This window comes from Rhinoraja longicauda, chromosome 24 (genome assembly GCF_053455715.1).
Source record: "Rhinoraja longicauda isolate Sanriku21f chromosome 24, sRhiLon1.1, whole genome shotgun sequence".
In the NCBI taxonomy this organism is placed as follows: domain Eukaryota; kingdom Metazoa; phylum Chordata; class Chondrichthyes; order Rajiformes; family Arhynchobatidae; genus Rhinoraja; species Rhinoraja longicauda.
In genome coordinates this window covers 28,640,706-28,662,093 of record NC_135976.1, presented here as the reverse complement: position 1 = coordinate 28,662,093, position 21,388 = coordinate 28,640,706, and the positions used below count along the sequence as shown (strand labels likewise).

Sequence of the window (21,388 nt, the reverse complement as noted above, 5' to 3'; positions counted from 1 at the left end):
GCAATTTGTTATCCACTACATTTTGTTAAACTGACATAAGCATGCAACCCCCCCCGGCTGTAATTAGTTTAATTTAGAGATACAACGTAGAAATGGCTCGGTGGCGCAGTGGTATAGTTACTGCCTTACAGCACCGGAGAACCGGGTTTGATCCCGACAACAGGTGCTTTCTGTACGGAGTTTCTACATTCACCCCATGACCACGTGGGCTTTCACCGACATCTCCGGTTTCCTCCCACACCCAAAGATGTACAGGTAGGTAAATTGGCTTGGTATAAGTGTAAATTGTCCCTAGTGTGTGTATGATAGTGTTAATGTGTGGGGATCACTGGTCGGCGCGGACTCGGTGGGCCGGAGAGCCTGTTTCTGCACTGTATCTCTAAACTAAACTAAACAGGCTTGTCTGCCCATCGAGTCCAACGACCACCCGTACAGTAGTTCTATCCTACACCCCAAGGACAATTTATAGAAGCCAATTACCCCACAAATTTGCACGTCTTTGGAGTATGGGAGGAGGAAACCGGAGAAAGCCCACATGGTCACAGGTGCAATGTACAAACTCCATACAGAGCGCACCCGTAGTCAGGATTGAACCCGGGTCTATGAAACTGTAAGGCAACAGCTCTACTGCTGCACCATCATGTTGCCCCTACTGAAGGGTCCTCCCATAAACTGAACTGTATTCCTGATCTTTCAACCTAACTCATTGCAGACCGTGGACTTTTTCCTCTGTAACTGTAACGTTATAATGTTTAAGATTATATTCAACACTGGTATTTTTCTCTTTGTACTTGTGTTGAACTTGCATATAGGTTAACTGTCCTCATGTACAGTATGATTTGACTAGATAGCACACAAAGGTTTTCAATGTATCTCTGTACATGTGACAACAATAAACCAATACAGCCATTCATATTCCTCAAGCCTAATTAAAGTATTAGTTAAGTTCCATTTAAAACACCCCATTTCCAAAAGGAGACCATGATCTGGAAGTTTGTGGAGCCCAAATAGCTAGGCTAAAAAAAACCTGCAAGGACAGATCATGTACTGTGCATGTATTTGAAGAGTATTGAAGGCTTATCCAGAAGGGGCGGCATGGTGGCACGGTGGTAGAGTTGCTGCCAGAGACCTGGGTTCAATCCTGACTACGGGTACTGTCGGTACAGAGTTTGTATGTTCTCCCTGTGACTGCATGGGCTTTCTCCAGGTGCTCCAGTTTCATCCCACACTCTTAAGACGTACAGGTTATAGGTTAATTGGCTACAATAAAATTGTAAAAGTGTTCCTAGCGCTAGTGCACAGGGTGATTTGGTCGGCGTGGACTCGGTGGGCCAAAGGGCCTGTTTCTGCTCTGTATCTCTAAACTAAACTAATTAAAGGAGCTCATATGGTAGGTAAAGGGAACTATTCTGCTGTGTTAGGAGAGCCCAGCACAAAAAGCCACTACAAAATTAGCGGGGATGGCAAACATTTCTCTTCTTAAGACCAGTACATCCAAAACCTTCAAAAAAGAATTTAAGACTGAGATTGATATATATATTTTTTAATTAGGCAACAATGGGAAAGATTATGGAACCAGGGATGTAGTGAGATACATAGCAACCATGATCAAATTTGATTTGGGACTGAATGGCCTACATTTCGCTCCTATGGTTTGAGCAAGCAGTTTTTTGGAGGGGGGAGAGAAGATCTCGAGCAGACAGCTAGACTACAGAGTATTTGGTTTCATGAGCCCAAGGCCAAACAGATGTCTTAGATTTCCTGAAACGCTTGCAAAAATAATAAATAAAATGCATATCCTCACAAAAAAATTATTTTAAACTGAAAATCTGTCTACTGTTCTCCCGAGTCAGCGCTTCCCTTGAATGTATTTCAACTTGGACGTATTCTCCATCTCATTAACACTGACAATAGCTTGATTCCAAGATAACAGAACACCAGATTAAATATGTGCACATATATATATATTTTGTGCAGTCCTTCGGGATTAATCCACACCGCACATTTGCAATCTCCACCATCAGCATTGCGGTAATTGCTTATTGCGAGATCTTTTGGATGCCGTTTACAGTGAATGCATTATGTATGTAATTAATGGGAGACCAATCATGAGTCTGCACTATGTTATTGAAGAGGAATGTTCTGACTTAATTATTGTGTGCAATTTCTTCTCCTCCTTTCAACTTGCTGTAATGTCTTGAACTTTTAACACAAAGAAGCTACCTGCACCACTCAGTGTAGAATGCAGCAAAGTAGGAGATTGTACGAATGCAGTGGCAGAGTCTTCACCCGCCCCGGATCGCGGAGCTTGGGTCAGCCGGCTGCGGACCTTTCACTGTCCGGCGCGGCCTGGAACGTGGCAACTACAACAGCCTGACCGCGGGAGAAGACGGGAGGGGAAGAGAAAGGACATTCTGGCCTTCCATCACAGTGAGGAGGTGACTCACTGTGATGGATGTTTCTTTCTGTTTCTTATTGTTTGATTGTGTGTGTTATTGCTTATTTTTATTGTTCTTGTTGTTGGACTGTGGGGAATCTTTCATTTCACTGCATATTTATGTGCTTGTGACAAATAAACTTGACTTGACTTCATTAAATTCATACAGGTCCAATGCCGATTTACCGGCACTCTTGATTCCAGAGGCTTTCTGGATTATCCGTTTTGCCGGATCCAGAGGTCACGGCCTGAGTGTAGTCCAACGGTAGCGGAATAGACAATAGACAATAGGTGCAGGAGGAGGCCATTCGGCCCTTCGAGCCAGCACCGCCATTCAATGTGATCATGGCTGATCATTCTCAATCGGTACCCTGTTCCTGCCTTCTCCCCATACCCCCTGGCTCCGCTATCCCTAAGAGCTCTATCCAGCTCTCTCTTGAATGCATTCAGAGAATTGGCCTCCACTGCCTTCTGAGGCAGAGAACTCCACAGATTCACAACTCTGACTGAAAAAGTTTTTCCTCATCTCAGTTCTAAATGGCCTACCCCTTATTCTTAAACTGTGGCCCCTTGTTCTGGACTCCCCCAACATTGGGAACATGTTTCCTGCCTCTAACGTGTCCAACCCCTTAATAATCTTATACGTTTCGATAAGATCTCCTCTCATCCTTCTAAATTCCAGTGATTACAAGCCTAGTCGCTCCAGTCTTTCAACATATGACAGTCCCACCATTCCGGGAATTAACCTAGCGGTTAACGGTCCGCGCATGCAACCGAGGAGCCGAGGCACCGGCCCGCAGAGTCGGCATGGGAAGTCGGCTTTGGGAACGGAACTGCTGGTTCCGGCGGGCCGTAGTTCCAGACCCCCGGCTGAAGGGGGCAAATGTAACCGCCGATCGGTCGCGGAATTCCCCATGAGGTCGAGATCGACCGCCTCACCCAGCCGAGGAGGCGCCACATTGTCAGGGTGCCTTCCGTGAGGGATTTCAAATACGCTCTCATAATTCTGTCCAGATTAAAGGAGGTGCCAGACCACCAGTTGCCAGAAAATCAGGGGGGTGGATTTGCAAAGCTGGATGAATCCAGACGTATTAAGGTCACATAAGGACAATGATTCCACATAAGAAAATCTGAAGACATCTCTGGGAAGTTCACCAAATATCCCGGCCAACTTCACTCCTTAATCATTAAAAGCAAAACTTTAAAAATTGCTGGTAGCAAATTGGCTGACACTCTCCTCGACACGACCAACAACTGCATTGGAAAAATAATCAGTTATGAATTGCTTCATGGTGACACCAGCCCATATTCCCATTGACCTTTGAAGTTCCTTGAAATGAGAAGAACTTATTATGTGAGGTTTCGTGCAAGGTAGCATTTTATATAATACCTTTCTGTGTCTGCTCTCTGCGGCAGCTAGCTGAGATATCATCCGATCTTGCATCTTCTTGCATTGTGTCATCACTACTTTGAGCACCGACAGCGGGTTTGTGCACACGGGCTCCTTATCAACACTAGTCCCATCATGGATTGACTCACAGTCCCTTTGCAGAGCAAGGAACGGGTCACTGATGTCATACTTTCCATAGCGTTCTTGGATAAAACGATCTTTTTGTTGTGCCTGTAACCAACCAGACCATACTTAAGTTAGTCAAGAGTATTTTATTGCCGTATGTCCAGAAGTGGTACAATTGAAATTCTTACTTGCAGATATCTATATACTCAAACTCTCGTTTGTTTGTTTGGTTGTTCCTGAACTACAGCCAAAACCGTACACAATAGCGCAACAATTGTCGGTCCACCTTACTCACCGTCATCCCTTTGGTGCTAATGGAAGAAGTTTCATTGAGGGAAGGGAGGGAGGGGAGGGGAGGAGAGAGGGGAGGAGGGGAGGAGGGAGGGGAGGAGGGAGGGGAGGAGGGAGGGGAGGAGGGAGAGGAGGAGGGAGGGGAGGAGGGAGGAGGGGAGGAAGGAGAGGGTGCTGCACCAATGCAGGTTTGGGCCCAACAGGTCCACTTGGTCTAGTATTACATATTATTACACAACAGATACGTAAACATAGTACTCTGCAAACATCATAATAAACAACAAAAAGATGTTAAGTATAAATCTGATCTTGGTGCTCCAGTTGCTTCCCACATTCCAAAGAAGTGCAGGTTTACACACCTCATGTGTAGGATGCGCAAGTGGAATAACACAGAAGCAGTGAACGGGTCATTGATGGTTGGCATGGACTCAGTGGGCCGAAGGGCCTGTTTCTGCGGTGTATCTCTAAATTAATTGTGTCAGTATAAATTTTCCATTTGGTTTATAAACCTGCACTGTGATTTTATGCAAATAAGATAAAAATGCTTGGAAATTTATACCAGATTAATGCTTTTGATTCAGCATTGTGCTTTCATATCAAATAATTGTGAGATGACGGCACGGTAGCGCAGCGGTAGGGTTGCTGCTTTACAGCGAATGCAGCGCCGGAGACTCAGGTTCGATCCTGACTACGGGTGCTGCACTGTAAGGAGTTTGTACGTTCTCCCCGTGACCTGCGTGGGTTTTCTCCGAGATCTTCGGTTTCCTCCCACACTCCAAAGACGTACAGGTATGTAGGTTAATTGGCTGGGTAAATGTAAAAATTGTCCCTAGTGGGTGTAGGATAGTGTTAATGTACGGGGATCGCTGGGCGGCACGGACTTGGAGGGCCGAAAAGGCCTGTTTCCGGCTGTATATATATGATATGATATGATATGATATGACAAAGTGGAAAAATGTAGGCAACACGTTTTAAAAGAAAATAATAGGGCAGTGGACTTTGAAGGAAAATTGATTCAGGGCCTTGGCTGTATTTAGAGGTTTTTCAAATAAAGTATTTTTGTTGGAGCCTAAGATTAAAATGTGTTGTGATTTATCCTGGAATATTAAATCAATAGAAACTCCAATGGGCACAATTATTGTAGAACTGTAAATTATCGTGAAGTTAATGAAGCAGAATTTGCACCGAAGTAAATTTCAGCCAGCAGCAAACACTTTCACTTGAGCTTATTACCACCTGGAATACTGTTCCCAATGGGCAACATAAATCTAGGATATGCCCCAGAGATCATCTTCTGGCCAATTTAGTGTTCATACAGCATGCGTGAATCACATTTGTGGCAGTTTTTGCAACGTTGCCAAAATCATTATTCAACTTGCTAGGTTTTAATTATAGAAACCGTATTTTTTAAAAGCATTTTCGAAATGGGGCACAGTGGTGTAGCAGTAGAGTTGCTACCTTACAGCGCTGGCAGCGCTCAGACCCAGGTTCGATCCCGACTACAGGTATTGTGTGATTATTTCTTTAGATTTAGAGATACAGCGCGGAAACAGGCCCTTCGGCCCACCGAGTCCACGCCGCCCAGCGATCCCCGCACACTAACACTATCCTACACCCACTAGGGACAATTTTTACATTTACCCAGTCAATTAACCTACATACCTGTACGTCTTTGGAGTGTGGGAGGAAACCGAAGATCTCGGAGAAAACCCACGCAGGTCACGGGGAGAACGTACAAACTCCGTACAGACGGCGCCCGTATTCAGGATCGAACCCGAGTCTCCGGCGCTGCATTCGCTGTAAGGCAGCAACTCTACCGCTGCGCCACAGTGCCGCTCCGTGTACGGAGTTTGTACGTTCACCCCGTGACCGCGTGGGTTTTCTCCGAGATCTTCGGTTTCCTCCCACACTCCAAAGACGTATAGGTTTGTAGGTTAATTGCCTTGGTATAAACGTAAAAATTGTCCCTAGTGTGTGTAGGGTAGTGTTAATGTGCGGGGATCGCTGGTCGGTGCAGACTCGGTGGGCCAAAGGGCCTGTTTTCGCGCTGTATCTCTAAACTAAACTAAAGAATAGGAATAAAGTAACTCTCTTAGTCAACAATCATATTCAGTTCTGACTTCACTTTAGAACACAATCAAACTCTAGAATTATGTGCAAAGTGCTGGAGTAACTCAGCGAGTCAGGCAGCATCTCGGCGATATTTTGGGTCGGGACACTTCTTCAGACTTCTTCTATGATCCATGTTCACCAGATTCTGCCTGACTCGCTGAGTTGCTCCAGCACTGTGTGTCTTTTTTTGTAAAACAGCATCTGCATTTCCTTGTGTCTACATCCAGAAATACACGCGCGTCCATCCATTTATTTCTTGGTGCTTTCTCAAATTATTTTCATGGGGCTCTTTTGTGGGAACAATGAGCAACGTCTAACACCTGCAGGCAATGTAGGAAATTCTTATGGTTTGTCAGACATCCAACACAGGACACATTTCTTAACGGCCCCAATAAATCAAGGATAATTTTTCCAACTTGATAATAATGCAGTAACAAAAGATGGAACACAGCATTAAATGGTACTAACATATTCTGCTGTTTAGACTTGAGAGATGCAAACTGGCCCTTTACCGAGTCCATGTCGACCCGTACACGCTAACACTATCCTACTCACACGAGGGACAATTTACAATTTTACCAAAGCCAATTACCCTACAGCCTGCACATCTTTGAAGTGTGGGAGGAAACCAGAGCATCTGGAGAAAAGGGAGAAACATAGAAACATAGGTGCAGGAGTAGGCCCTTTGAGCCAGCACTGCCATTCAATATGATCATGGATGATCGTCTAAAATCAGTACCCCGTTCCTGCTTCTTCCCAATATCCCTCGATTCCTTTAGCCCTAAGAGCTAATTCTAACCCCGTACAGACAGCACCCATAGTCAGGATTGAACCTGGGTCTCTGGCGCTGTAAGGCAGCAACTCTACCGCTGCGCCACTGTGCCGTCAAGCTGTTTTGATAGTATTTAAGGCCCCTTTAGTAAAATTGAGTGGTTTTAAAAACAAAGGGGTTCCAATTTATTAACCGAGAGAGAGGTACGAATAGCAAACTAGGTTAATTCCTGGAATGGCAGGACTGTCATATGTTGAAAGACTGGAGCGACTAGGCTTGTATACACTGGAATTTAGAAGGATGAGGGGGGATCTTATTGAAACATAAGATTATTAAGGGATTGGACACGTTAGAGGCAGAAAACATGTTCCCAATGTTGGGGCAGTCCAGAAACAGGGGCCACGGTTTAAGAATAAGGGGTAGGCCATTTAGAACGGAGATGAGGAAAAACTTTTTCAGTCAGAGAGTTGTAAATCTGTGGAATTCTCTGCCTCAGAAGGCAGTGGAGGCCAATTCTCTGGATGCTTTCAAGAGTGAGCTAGATAGAGCTCTTAAAGATAGCAGAGTCAGGGGGTACGGGGAGAAGGAAGGAACGGGATACTGATTGCGAATGATCAGCCATGATCACATTGAATGGTGGTACTGGCTCGAAGGGCTGAATGGCCTACTCCTGCACCTATTGTCTATTATCTAAAATCTGTTGGACTGATTTTAACACAAACTCAGGAGACGTCTTGCAGTTCAAAGCCTACGTTGAGATTGATGATCAGCCACTTGTGTCAAGTATGTGCTGCCAGCTGGATAAAGATGATATTAAATCAATCTGTGGTTTTGCAGCACAGTGGATTAAGTCTCCCAACTTGCACATCATTATCTAGGCCATAGAGCCATTTTAGGTGGAACAGACAGTTCTGATCAGATTCAGTCATATTTCCTTTAAATTCTGAACTGCAACTGAGCTGTTTGCCAGAGGCCACGGAAACAAAATTACAACAGCATAGAACATAACAACGTAGAATAATAAAGCGCAGGAACAGGCCCTTAGGCCCACAGTGTCTGTGCTGAATATGCACACAATCCATATCCCTCCATATCCACGTGTTAATCTGAAATCTTCTTAATTGCCGCCATCGTATCTGCTTCAACCACCACCACCCCCGGCAGCATGTTCCAGGCACCCACCACCCTCCGAGTAAAAGAAAATATGTCCCGCACATTTCTTTTAAACTTTGCCGTTCTCATCATGACTGGGCAGGAAATAGCTGATTTCCTTATTAAAAGATGAGGCTTTACAAAATTCTGGCAGCTTTTAATGAACATAGTTCAAGGTTTTTGGATTCAAACACACAAACTGTCATGATATTACTGAACCAATTTAAGATTATTGCTTGGGAACCGGAGGGAAAGATAATTTGTCCAGCATCATAACAACCACCATGTAGAGTTCGACTTCCAGAGTAGGGGAATCGAGAACCAGAGGACGTGGGTTTAAGGTGAGGGGGGAAAAGATTTAATAAGAATCTGGGGGGGTAACTTTTGGACGCAAAGTGTGGTAGGTGTATGGAACGAGCTGCCAGAGGAGGTAGTTGAGGCAGGTACTGTCGTAAAGTTCAGGAAACATTTAGACAGGTGCATAGATAGGACAGGGTTACGGTCCAAATGCAGGAAGGTGGGACCAGTGTAGATGGGACATGTTGGTCGGCATAGGCAAGTTGGGCAGAAGGACCTGTTTTCACGCTGTAAGAATATATGACTTTATTTGGCCATTAGATGCCTTTATTTTATTTTAATATAGTTTTGGTAAAATCCAATTCATGGGTCATCACTCTGAACTTTCAACATGGTAGAAAATCTCTGACCAGCAGGCTCAATATGACTTACCTTTCCACATCATCCCAGTGCCTATCCCATTAAGCCCTACAATAACTGTAACTAATTGTCCAGGTTTTCCGTGTTTCAGAGACATACATACATACTGATTTACTGCAGATTATTTTACATTTCTGAAGAGACTTTTGCAAACATTAACTTTATTATCATTTCTTTCATCAAAATTACGAGAGATACAATAATTTTGCAATGGATTTCCAAGGCTCTTTCCATCTGTATAAAATTTTAAAATGTCTAATGTATTATTGTAACATTTAAGAAACATTTAGAATGGACTGGACAGATTTAGAGGGATATAGGCCAAAGTCAGGCAGGTGGGACAAGTGTAGATTGGACATATTGGTTGGTGTGGCAAAATTGAGCCAAAGGGCCTGTTTTATCGATGTACGACTATTTAATCTCCATTTATTCACACCAACTAGATCAGTGAGTCATTAATACAATACAATACAATACAATATATCTTTATTGTCATTGTACCCAGGGGTACAACGAGATTGGGAATGCGCCTCCCATACGATGCAACAATTTAGGTAATTTAGACAGCAGCAACCCAACGAAACGAACAGTTGTAACAGTTTTGGACAGGGTAAAGTGCAAGTTGATCTATGCGTTGTGGCCATCCGGCTCAGCAGGACCGGTTCATAGCAGCTATGGCCCTGGGGATGAAGCTGTTCCTGAGTCTGGAGGTGCGGGCATAGAAGGCCTTGTATCGTCTGCCCGATGGAAGGAGTTCGAACAGACTGTTGCAGGGGTGTGAAGAGTCTTTGTGGATGCTGGTGGCTTTTCTGAGGCATCGTGTGTTGTAGATGCCCTCCAAGTCTGGTAGCTGTGTTCCGATGGCCCTCTGAGCTCTATGGACTACCCGCTGTAGAGCTTTCCTTTCTGCCTCCGTGCAGCTGAGGTACCACACAGGGATTCCATGCGTTAGGATGCTCTCTATGGTGCAGCGGTAGAAGGTCGTCAGCAGCTGTTGGGGTAGACCAGACTTTTTCAGTGTTCTTAAGTAGAACAGTCTTTGTTGTGCCTTCTTGACCAGCGCAGCAGTGTTATTGGACCATGTTAGGTCCTCCGAAATGTGAGTGCCCAGAAACTTGAAGCTGGACACTCTCTCCACACTGACCCCGTTGATAGAGATCGGGGCGTATTCCCCGTTATGTGACCTACGGAAGTTGATGATCAGCTCCTTGGTCTTGGTGATATTTAGGGACAGGTTGTTATCCGAGCACCAGTCCGCCAGGTTCTGCACCTCCGCTCTATAGTTTGTTTCATCCCCGTTGGTGATCATCCCGATCACCGCTGTGTCATCTGCAAACTTGACAATGGTGTTGGTGTCGAATGCAGGAACACAGTCGTGTGTGAAGAGGGAGTAGAGCATGGGGCTCAGAACACAGCCCTGTGGTGTGCCGGTACTCAGGGTGATAGTGGAGGACAGGTGCGGGCCCATTCTCACTGCCTGCGGTCGTTCCAGCAGGAAGTCCAGGATCCAGTCACATAATGACGAGCTAAGGCCTAGCTGGTGGAGTTTGGTGATGAGCTTGGTGGGGATGACCGTGTTGAAGGCGGAGCTATAGTCTATGAATAGCATCCTCACGTACGTGCCCTGTCTCTCTAGGTGAGTCAGGACAGTGTGAAGAGCCAGAGAGATGGCGTCCTCTGTGGATCTATTTGCCCTGTATGCAAATTGATGTGGGTCCAGTGAGTCAGGGATGCTGGATTTGATGTGTGAGAGGACCAGCCTCTCAAAGCACTTCATGACTATCGGCGTTAGGGCAACCGGGCGGTATTCGTTCAGGTTGGAGATCTTTGCTTTTTTCGGCACCGGAACTATGATAGCCGACTTCAGGCACTTGGGGACCATAGCCAGAGATAATGACAGGTTAAAGATCCTGGTGAATACCTTAGCCAGCTGTTCAGCACAGTCCTTCAGTACCCTTCCTTGAACTCCATCCGGTCCTGCAGCCTTGCGTGGGTTGACCCTTTGCAGAGCGCGTTGTACCTCCTGTGTGCTCAGTTGCAAGACCTGTCCCACCGCCTCGGCTGGGGTTCTTTCACTCAAGGTGGTTTTGCCAGTTTCAAAGCGGGCAAAGAAGGTGTTAAGCTCGTTGGTCAATGCCATATCGCTGTGGGGGCAGGCAGGGCTGCTCTTGTAGCCAGTGATGTCCCTGACACCCTGCATTTATGGTTATGGTTATGGTTATGCATTTCAATACAAACTGCTGAAACGTAGGTAGAATATTTCTCTGTTATCTAACATTTAATTACTAAAGAATGCAGCCCATCTAATTATCACTTAAAAACAGTAATGCGTTTCACTTTGACATACAATATATGGTTTATTTAGATTGAGCCTACCCTAAAAGCTGGGGTACAAAAATCACAATATGGTTCCTTTTAACCTGCACCTGAGAAACTCAAATCTAAGATAAGTATTTCTTGTCAAACATATTTTTGCAGTGATATCAATCACCAGTACTATGAGGAAGAAATGTGGTGAAATAAATTCTTCTTGAGAACACGTGGTGTTGAATTTTGTACCTTTCTTCACATTGAGGCTCTGTGCTGCAAAGCTTCAATAGGAATAAAGGCATCCTACTCAAATATAATTTTACAATGTTGAAACTACCTGTATATAATGAGCATATTCGAAGGCATAATTCATCATAGTTCAGTTTAGAGATATAGCACGAACACAGGTGCTCAGTCCCACCGAGTCCACCCTGACCAGCGATCCCCGTACACTAGAACTATCCTACACACGAGGGACAATTTACAATTTTACCAAAGCCAACTGACCTACAAACTTGTACGTCTTTGGTGTGTGGGAGGAAACCGAAGCACCCGGAGAAAACCCATGCAGTCACAGGGAGTACAAACTCCGTACAGACAGCACCCGTTGTCAGGATCGAACCCGGGTCTCTGGTGCTGTAAGGCAGCAACTGTAGCACTGCGCTTCTGTGTCGCCCGGATCATTATCTTTCACAACTTCAGTTTAAAAACTTGTCAGATCTCCCTTTTCACCGATCATTGTGACTTAAAAGAATGCACTCTGTACAAAGTCAGGAATGTTACATCACTATTTTATAGGAACCAGAAGAGTAACTTTTTCATGCAAAGGGTGGTGGGTATATGAAACGAGCTGCCGGAGGAGGTAGTTGTGGCAGGTACTATCGCATAGTTTAAGAAACATTTAGACAGGTACATGAATAGGAGAGGTTTAGAGAGATACTAGACCAAGTGGACCCAAACCTCTCCTGCATTGGTGCAGCGCCCTCTCCTCCCCTCCCCGTCCCTCCCCCCATCTCCCTCAACCCCCCTTATCCTCCCTCCTCCTCCCTCCCTCGCCCCCCTCCCCTTCCCCATCTCCCTCAACCCCCCCTTATCCTCCCTCCTCCTCCCTCCCTCTCCCCCCGCCCTCCCCCCCCCCCCCCCTCCCTCCTCCCTCCCTAGGAGATAGATTTTAAACTTTAAAATGTGAATAACTTTAAATATATAACACCAATTTCAATTAAACTTCTTTCATTAGCACTAAAGGGACGACAGTGAGTAAGGTGGGCCTAAAATTGTTGCGCTATCATGTACCGTTTTGGCTGTAGTTCAGGAACAAACAAACAAACAAGGGTTTTAGTATATAGATAGATGGGCCAAATGTAGGCAGGTAGGACTAGTGTTGATGGGACATGTTGGCCAGTGTGAGCAAGTTGGGCCGACGGGCCTATTTCCACGCTGTAAGACTCTATGACTTAAGACATTAGATTATGTGCCTGCTAAAAGTTAGTTGCCATTGCTTTAAAGATAGACAATCCGAGTCCTCCTGCATAAACACAGGGCGACTTCATACCTGGATCAAGGATCAATCAACATGCTAAATTTTGGCACAGCCTCTCGAGAATTTCTTTCCTGGAAACCAGAACAGGATACAACATGCACGTAAAGAGTCGGGGACCAAAGAGGAGTAGAGATGTTGGGTGTGGTTCCAGATTTGTCACTCTTTGGTACCTAAAAGGTATTTCTTGACATCATTAGCATTAAATTTTAATGTTACGCAAATGTCCCAGATTCCCTCAATGAGGAAAACAATCTATCTTTTATGTCTTCAGTGAAATCTAGTGTGGTTCAGAGATACAACATGGAAACAGGCCCTTCGGCCCACCAAGACCACGCCGACCATCGATCACCCATTTACACTAGTTCTATGTTATCCCACTTTTGCATCCATTCCTTACACACCAAGGCCAATTTACAGAGGCCGACGAACCCGCATGTCTTTGGGAAGTGGGACGAAACCGGAGCACCCGGGGATAACCCACGTGATCACAGGGAGAATGCACAAACTCAGCACCAACAGCACCCGAGGTGAGGATCGAACCCGGGTCTCTGGCACTGTGAGGCAGTGGCTCTATCAGCTGCGCCACCATGCTGCCCATTCCTTTATTATTTAAAAAACTCTGATATGACTATCCCTGACCCATATATAACTCAAAGGGCCCAATCATCAACCAGCCCACAGTATACAGGCCTTCTGTGCCATAAAAGAATATCAATATCTCTCCTGGGACTGCTTAAGAATGAAAGTAGTTGACCAGATGGAGCCTGATTAAGGAAAGTACAATGAGAAAAATGTTCCTATTGTCCCAAGCCCTCATGCAGGGTTCCAACAGTTTGTTTCTCATCACAACTGCTGCTCAACCTGCTGAGTTCCTCCAGCATTTTCTTTACGACGACTCAAAGTAATTAAATTGGTGATGAGATTATAAAGAGAGAAATAAACTCAATGGAGAGGAACAGTTCACACTGAATGCTCTGATCAATAATTCTGCCCAGGGACTTATCCACAGTGTTTAGGTTGAGCAAGTGTTTACTTTTTGGTGCTTCCATTATCTTAAAATAATACATAAAATCTTCCAGGTGCTGAAAATCTGAAATAAATGTAAAACGCCGGAGGAACTCAGTATTTTGTGCATACAATAAATAATACAGACCCAAATCAAATATTGATTTGAATCTGTGTTACTGATTTTGTGAACCAATGTAAATCATCGTGTACAGGGGCAAAATGCTGGAGTAACTCAGCAGGTCAGGCAACATCTTGGGAGCAAAGAAATAGGTGACGTTTCAGAAACCTTCTTCAGACTTGGATGTGAGAAAAGGGCAGAATAAATCCTGACTACGTGTGCTGTCTGTACGGAATTTGTACGTTCTCCCCGTGACCTGCCTGGGTTTTTTTTCCGGGATTCCAGTTTTCCTCCCACACTCTAAAGACGTACAGGTTTGTAAGTTAATTTGCTTGGTATAATTGTAAATTGTCCCTACTGTGTGTTGATAGCACAATGTGCGGGGATTGCTGATCGGCACGTATTTGGTGGGCTGAAGAAGGGTCTCGACCCGAAACGTCACCCATTCCTTCTCTCCTAGATGCTGCCTGACCTGCTGAGTTGCTCCAGCATTTTGTGATACCTCAGGAAGGGTAGTCCATAATGGCCAATTGTTGGCTCGGGTTAGTGTGCAGGGTTGGGGACATTACAGATGAAAAAGCAAAGATCTGGGGAGAAGACTGGGAGGAAGAGTCATTGGGAAGACCAGAGTGTAGACAGAAAAGAGCGCCAAGAAATGGATGAAATCAAAGCGTCAGAGAGAAGATCTTCAATACTAAAGAGAAGAGGAAATTGTGAGTGGCAATCCAGGAGATGGTTCTTAATAAGTTCATAAATTCAAGAGATTCAAGATAGCTTTATTTGTCATCCAAAAAAATGAATTTTTTGGACGAAATTCAGTCACACACAGTCCAACTATAAAAGCATTAAATTAGGCAGATTACACAATAAAGCATTAAAAATAGGCAAATTACACAACCCCAAAAACACACAAAAAAACAAAACATCCATCACAGTGAGTCTCCTCCAGTCCTCTCCTCACTGTGATGGAAGGCCACAATGTATTTTCCCTTCCCCTGCCGTCTTCTCTCGCGGTCAGGCTGTTGTGATTGCACTCCATAAGTGATAGGAGCAGAATTAGGCCATTCAGCCCATCGGTTGATGGGGCTGAGTTTAGGGCAGAAGAGAATGGAAAGCGGAGAAGAGGTCCAAGGTGCCATGCAGAATATAGTGGAGAAAAATATTACCGGAAGTATCAAGAGATCTATCCAAACAAGAAGATCATTCACTGCTGGACTCATTAATAATGAACCAGAAGTGCTAGCCCTTCGGTAACGATGGGATCAGCACTAAACCTACCCATCAAAATACAGAGAATACAGAATACAGAGCTTTATTTGTCATTCGATATAAAACCAAACGAAATTACATTTCCAGCAGTCACAGAACACACAAAAAAAAAGAACACAAGAACACGACCCCAACACAAACATCCATCACAGTGACTCCAAACACCCCCTCACTGTGATGGAGGCAACAAAACTTCCACTCTCTTCCCCCACGGACAGACAGCTCGACCCCGACCGACCCGCACAGCCCCCGCAAGGGGTGGAAGTCCCCGCGGCCGAGCCGCACCGGGCGCTGAATCGTCCCGCGGCCGTACCGGGCGATGGAAGGTCCGTATGTTTTGTATGCAAAACATACACTTGCAGTGCAATGAGTTCATTGATCCTAGTTTAAATATATTAAACAATGAACATCAATTGTGTTTGACGTCTTTTGTCATGACGCCAGGTGCATGGTGATCTCCTTACATTTCTTTGTCATCTGGATGGATAATCATGCTGTATTTTAGAGAGGAGAATCTGGTGTACACATTACCCAACTGCTGTGCTCCACAATGGAATTTCTGGGCTTTGCTCTCTGAAAACACTATTATATGCGTGAAAAAAGACACAAAAGTGCAGGAATAACTCTACAAGTCAGGCAAAATCTCTGGAGAACATGAATAAGGTGCCATTTTGCATCAGGACCCTTCTTCAGACCATAGCGTCACCTATCCATGTTCTCCAAAGATGTATTCAAGAGAGTTAGATATAGCTGTTAGGGCTAACTGAATGAAGGGATATGGGGAGAAAGCAGGAACGGGGTGCTGATTTTGGATGATCAGCCATGATCCTATTGAATGGTGGTGCTGGCTCGAAGGGCCGAATGGCCTACTCCTGCACCTATTTTCTATGTTTCGATGTCGCCTGACTCGCTGTTACACCAGTACTTTGTGTGACTTTTTTGGTAAACCAACGTCTGCAGTTCCTTGTCTCTACATTATTCGTGTAGTTTAGTTATCGAGTTATTTTTTAACTTCAGAAAATTGCTGTAAAAGGAAGAGACCTGTAGGTGTTAGACTATATGGATCTTTCATCCATATAGAAAGCAAAATGGAAGTTGAAAAAACTTTTGGCAGGAGCCAGATCAAACTGAACTGTAAGATTGATCCAGGAAAGTATGTAGCATGGGATATTGAATTCTTCGATAATAAAAAGGGATAAAAAAAGTCAATCCTCTACATGTCTCTAGGCTGCCAGTGTTCTTGGGAGAAAAAAAATTAAATTTCCTCCATTCAGATTAATGGTTTAATTTTTACAATGTTACGTTATTTTTTGGCCCGTCTGAAAAGATTGTTCATGTGCCAGTAAATAAAACAAAGAAAGCTCAGTGAAGAATTTCCTCCTATTTATTACACAGACAGCACAGCGGCAAGATATTCGGTCACGCCTTTTTTGTGGCTCCATAGCAAGAGAGTAAATGACCTTTGTAGTGGAGCTGTATTCTTGCAATTTTACCCCCCTCCCTTCCCCACACACACATACACACACAAGAAACTTGTTATCTGCTGAACCAAAAGGAAGACAGAAGGAAAACATTTATAATCAGCAATATTTTCAAGCACTGACATTTCTCACATGGAATAGGATGGGCTCCTGACTCCAGCACTTTCAAGCAAGTACATTTGTACATACCACAGCATGAAGGCACACATAAAGAAGTCATGCAAAGATGCACATGACTAAAATATACAAGACATATTTGCGCAATTAGGTTTCTTGATAGGTCCTTTTTTTTCTTCAAACTATTATATTAAAAATAACCATCATGTGTTTTTACACAGAAAAATCACTTTTATTAAAAGGGTTCCTCACGGTAGGAAAAAAATACATATTTTATGAGGGCAAACCTTCAGAAAGGACTCATTAATGGTAATCAGAGGCCAATTTTGAAGTATTAATGGCTAATTTAAAAAAAACACAAAACTGATGGTGCTGGAAATCTGAACCTTCACCCTAATGCTCACCTGTCACTAACTATCCCTCCCACTCTGACCTCTGTCTGTGGCCTCCTAAAACTGTTATAATGATGCTCAATGCGAGCGTGTGGAAAGACACCCGTCATCATTTTGTGCACCAGTCACCATTGTGCACCAGTCACTACTCATCAAGGCACCAGTCATAATTTTGAGAAGTCCATGATTGGGGGGGGGGGGGGGGCACGGTGGCGCAGCCGTAAAGTTGCTGCCTTACAGTGCCGGAGACCCGGGTTCGATCCTGACTATGGGTGCTGTCGGTACGGAGTATGTAGGTTCTTCTTGTCACCTGCATGGCTTTTCCCCGGGATCTCCGGTTTCCTCCCACACTCCAAAGACGTACAGGTTTGTAGGTTAATTGGCTTCGGTAAAATTGCAAACTGTCCCCAGTGTGCAGGATAGTGTTAGTGTGCGGGGATCGCTGGTCGGCACGGACTGGGTGGGCCGAAGGGCCTGTTTCTGCGCTGTAATTCTAAGTTAAAAATTAAACTAAATTGACCAAAACTTTCCAAACATAACAAGAAACTAAATTCCACAGTGGATGCCATTTTTTCCAGGCTAAGTATTAATGTTTAGTGGGAGTTAGCATGGTAAAGACAAAAGGCAGCTTCTAAATCAATGCCTTGCCAATCTCCTGGTCAAAACTATTTCCGACTTCCCCATTCAGATCTATGTTGCGTTATTAATTTCTTTTGAGCAAGTTTATAACAATCATCGTTCAATCATATCAGCCCAGCATATTGCTCCTGAACTGATAAGTATCATTGCTTTAGCTAATGTGTCTGCTGTCAAAACTGAATTCTTTTGTCATTTTTGACAACTCATATCTTCAGTTTTATTTTAAAGTAGACCAAAGCAGTTATCAGGCCACTTTGATCTCCTTTAACAGACTCCTGATGCTGCCGGACCTGCAGAGTTATTCCAGCAATTTGTGTTTTTTTTAAAATAAAACAGCATTTGTAGTTCCTTTTTTCTCAATATCGAATTCAATACCTACAGATAACTTGTATAAGAAAATAACTGCAGATGCTGGTACAAATCGATTTATTCACAAAATGCTGGAGTAACTCAGCAGGTCAGGCAGCATCTCGGGAAGATGCTGCCTGAAGAAGGGTCTCGACCCGAAACGTCACCCATTCCTTCTCTCCCGAGATGCTGCCTGACCTGCTGAGTTACACCAGCATTTTGTGAATAAACCTACAGATAACTTGTTTTTTTGGTCTGCAACAGCTGCCCATTTGTGATACTGGCTCAGCATTTTGTTTCAAGCCGTTCCACCCCCACAAAAATTTCTTTTATTTACTCTGGGAGTGCAAGACTTGCCCAGTCCGGCCTGAATCTGAATTACCTTTATTGTCGTTCAAAATGAATTGAACGAAAATCATTTGCCACGCAGCCACAACAGTACAGAGTAAAAGACACAAGACACACAATTTTAACACAAACATCCATCACAGTGACTCCTCCAGACACCCCTTCACTGTGATGGAAGGCAAGAAAATGTCTTCTCTCTTCCCTACCTATCTACATACCGATCACATCTTTCTTCTCTGTATTTCACAACTCCTACATTCTTTTGTTTTTGTGCTATTACTCTCTAACAGTTCCATTTAGTCACTGACAGATAACCTTACTTACTGGAGACACAAGTAACTGCAGATGCTTCAATCTGCTGTAAAACGCAAATAACCCGAGTAACTCAAGTGTGCCAGACAGCACTTCCAGAGAACAGGAGCCAGATGACAGAGTCATACACTGTGGAAACGTGCCCTTCGGCCCAACTTGCCCACAGTGACAAACATGTCCCAACTGAAATTTTCACTAAGAATGGGTGCTGCACATTTTGCCTATGGTGCCCACGTCTCTCTTGACGATCAGGATCAGAGGTTTGGCTGCCACATGCTCACTCGCACAGACGTTGAACCAACACCTTCAACGCAAGGGTAATGATTAATTTGGGGGTCAATTGGAGCAGAAAATCATGTGTTGGGAGAGGGATGAATGGAAGTACTTCCCTCACCTGTGTCGCCGACATGAGTACCGTGGCGGTACCATCAAGTTGTCTCAAGATGATTTAGATAATACAGTCCAGGAACTCCTGCAATGCTCCTGAACTCTCAGTGCTCAGGAATTAGTGTCATCCCACGCGTCCCCGATACAAAAACACAGCAGGCTTACAAGTGTGACTCACGCCAGGAAATACCAAGTGAATTTGTGGAGGGAAACAAAACATACCAGAAATGGTCATTATTGCAGTTTGCTCTTGGGGTTAAAAAAAAGTTCATTTCCAGTACAAAACACTGAAAAAAATAAAAATTTGCACTTGAATTGCAAACATTATGTGCTTGAGTGAGGTAGGATTCAGTTGAGCATTGCCTGGTAATGTTTACTCAATTTCCTCATTCCATCGCGCTTCTTACATTGTGTAGGAAGGAATTGCAGACGCTGGTTTACACCGAAGACAGACACAAAATGCTGGAGTAACTCAGCAGGACAGGCAGCATCACTGAAGAGAAGGAATGGGTGGCTGATATCCAAATTATGTAGTGGTCAATGAGCTATGTGATCTTTGACATGAGCTCATTCCACTTATTCTATCGTACAAAATCAGGGCTAAATCTTTCTGTGGACTGGAGACAAATGATCACAAACCAGAATTACTCTTTTTCCTACCCCTTATCTATGGGTGTTTCCATAACTAAATTGAGATTAGTTAAACACCTTAACATTGCTAATGATTTTCATCATTGTTAACTATAAAATTGTTAAACCTACTGGATCTGGCTCATGTTTTCTAAAATCTGCTGCTTTTCATTTCAGTTCCGTTTATTGTCACATGTACCGAGGTACAGTGAAAAGCTTTTGTTGCCTGGTAACCAGTCGGCAGAAGGATAACACATGATTACAAATGAACCATTTACAGTGTATGCATTCATGATAAGGGAACAACATTTAGTGCAAGGTAAAGCCAGTAAAGTCCGATCAAGGATAGTCCGACGGTCACCAATAAGGTAGGTAGTAGTTCAGGACTGCTCTCTGGTTGTGGTAGGATGATTCAGTTTCCTGATAACAGCTGGGAACAAACTGTCCCCAAATCTGGAGGTGTGCGTTTTCACACTTCTGTACCTTTTGCCCGATGGGAGAAGAGGGAATGGCCAGGGTGAGACTCATCCTTGATTATGCTGCTGGCCTTGACGAGGCAGCGTGTGGTATAAATGGCATCAATGGAAGGGAGATTGGTTTGTGTGATGGTCTGGACTGAGTCCACAATTCGCTGCAATTTCTTGTGGTCCTGGATGGAGTTCAATTGTACCTAACGTGGGTACCCTTACCAAAAAAACAAAGTGCTGGAAGAACTCAGCAGGTCAGGCAGCATCTGTGGAGGGAATGGACAGATAATGTATCAGGTCGGGACCTATCTTCAGATACAATCTGGGCACCGAAGATAGATACAAAATGCTGGAGTAACTCAGTGGGACAGGCAGCATCTCTGAATAGCAGCAACTCTACCAACCCAACCCGAAACGTCACCTATCCTTTTTCTCCAGATATGCAGCCTGACCCGCTGAGTTACTCCAGCACTTTGTGTCTATCTTCGGTGTAAACCAGGACCTGCAGTTCCTTCAATGAACTGGAAATGCCTGATGGCTTCTTCTTGCTGCAGAATATATCTTGTATTAGCGGTATGTTAGGGTTGTGCCACATAATAAGAGGCTAGGCCATCAGTAAAATATTGCTTACAGTTGCCTTGACAGCCTTGCCAAAAATGGTTTGTGATAATGAACTTCACACATTCATGCTGCTATTATGCTTTTCATAGGTCGATGAGGACGTGGGGGACCATACAGGAGGGGGGGAAGAGGGAGAACAATGGAGGACCCAGTGTCAGGGGGACCACCGGGGGGGGGGGGGGGGGGGGGGGGGGGACAAAGGAGGAGCCGGCGGGGGGACTTTGTAATCGCCGTATGTGGCGGCTATTTGCAAACCAAGCAAAGAATTTCACTGTGCCTTGTCACATGTGACAATAAGTATTCCATTGCAGGTTGCAAGCTTAAAAGGCAAGTTACTTAAAAAGGAAGCAAAAATCAGGTCTTGTCACAGGGATTTAGTTAACATTTGAGATGCTAATTTCTAT

General features: G+C 44.3%; 1 protein-coding gene and 1 long non-coding RNA gene across 3 annotated transcripts in view; one reads left to right on the top strand and one right to left on the bottom strand.

Annotated features, from left to right (window-relative positions):
* LOC144605526 (uncharacterized) overlaps window positions 1-2,398 on the top strand; it is a 30,446-nt gene extending 28,048 nt beyond the window's left edge. The window contains exon 3 of the long non-coding RNA XR_013548862.1: window positions 2,217-2,398. This is a non-coding gene — a long non-coding RNA (uncharacterized LOC144605526). The remainder of the gene's footprint in view (window positions 1-2,216) is intronic.
* Window positions 1-21,388, bottom strand: part of cttnbp2nlb (CTTNBP2 N-terminal like b) — a 61,852-nt gene that overhangs the window by 14,722 nt on the left and 25,742 nt on the right. For both annotated transcript variants that reach the window (XM_078420895.1, XM_078420896.1), the window contains exon 3: window positions 3,828-4,058. In XM_078420895.1, coding sequence (XP_078277021.1) covers window positions 3,828-4,058 — 231 coding nt within the window. The remainder of the gene's footprint in view (window positions 1-3,827; window positions 4,059-21,388) is intronic.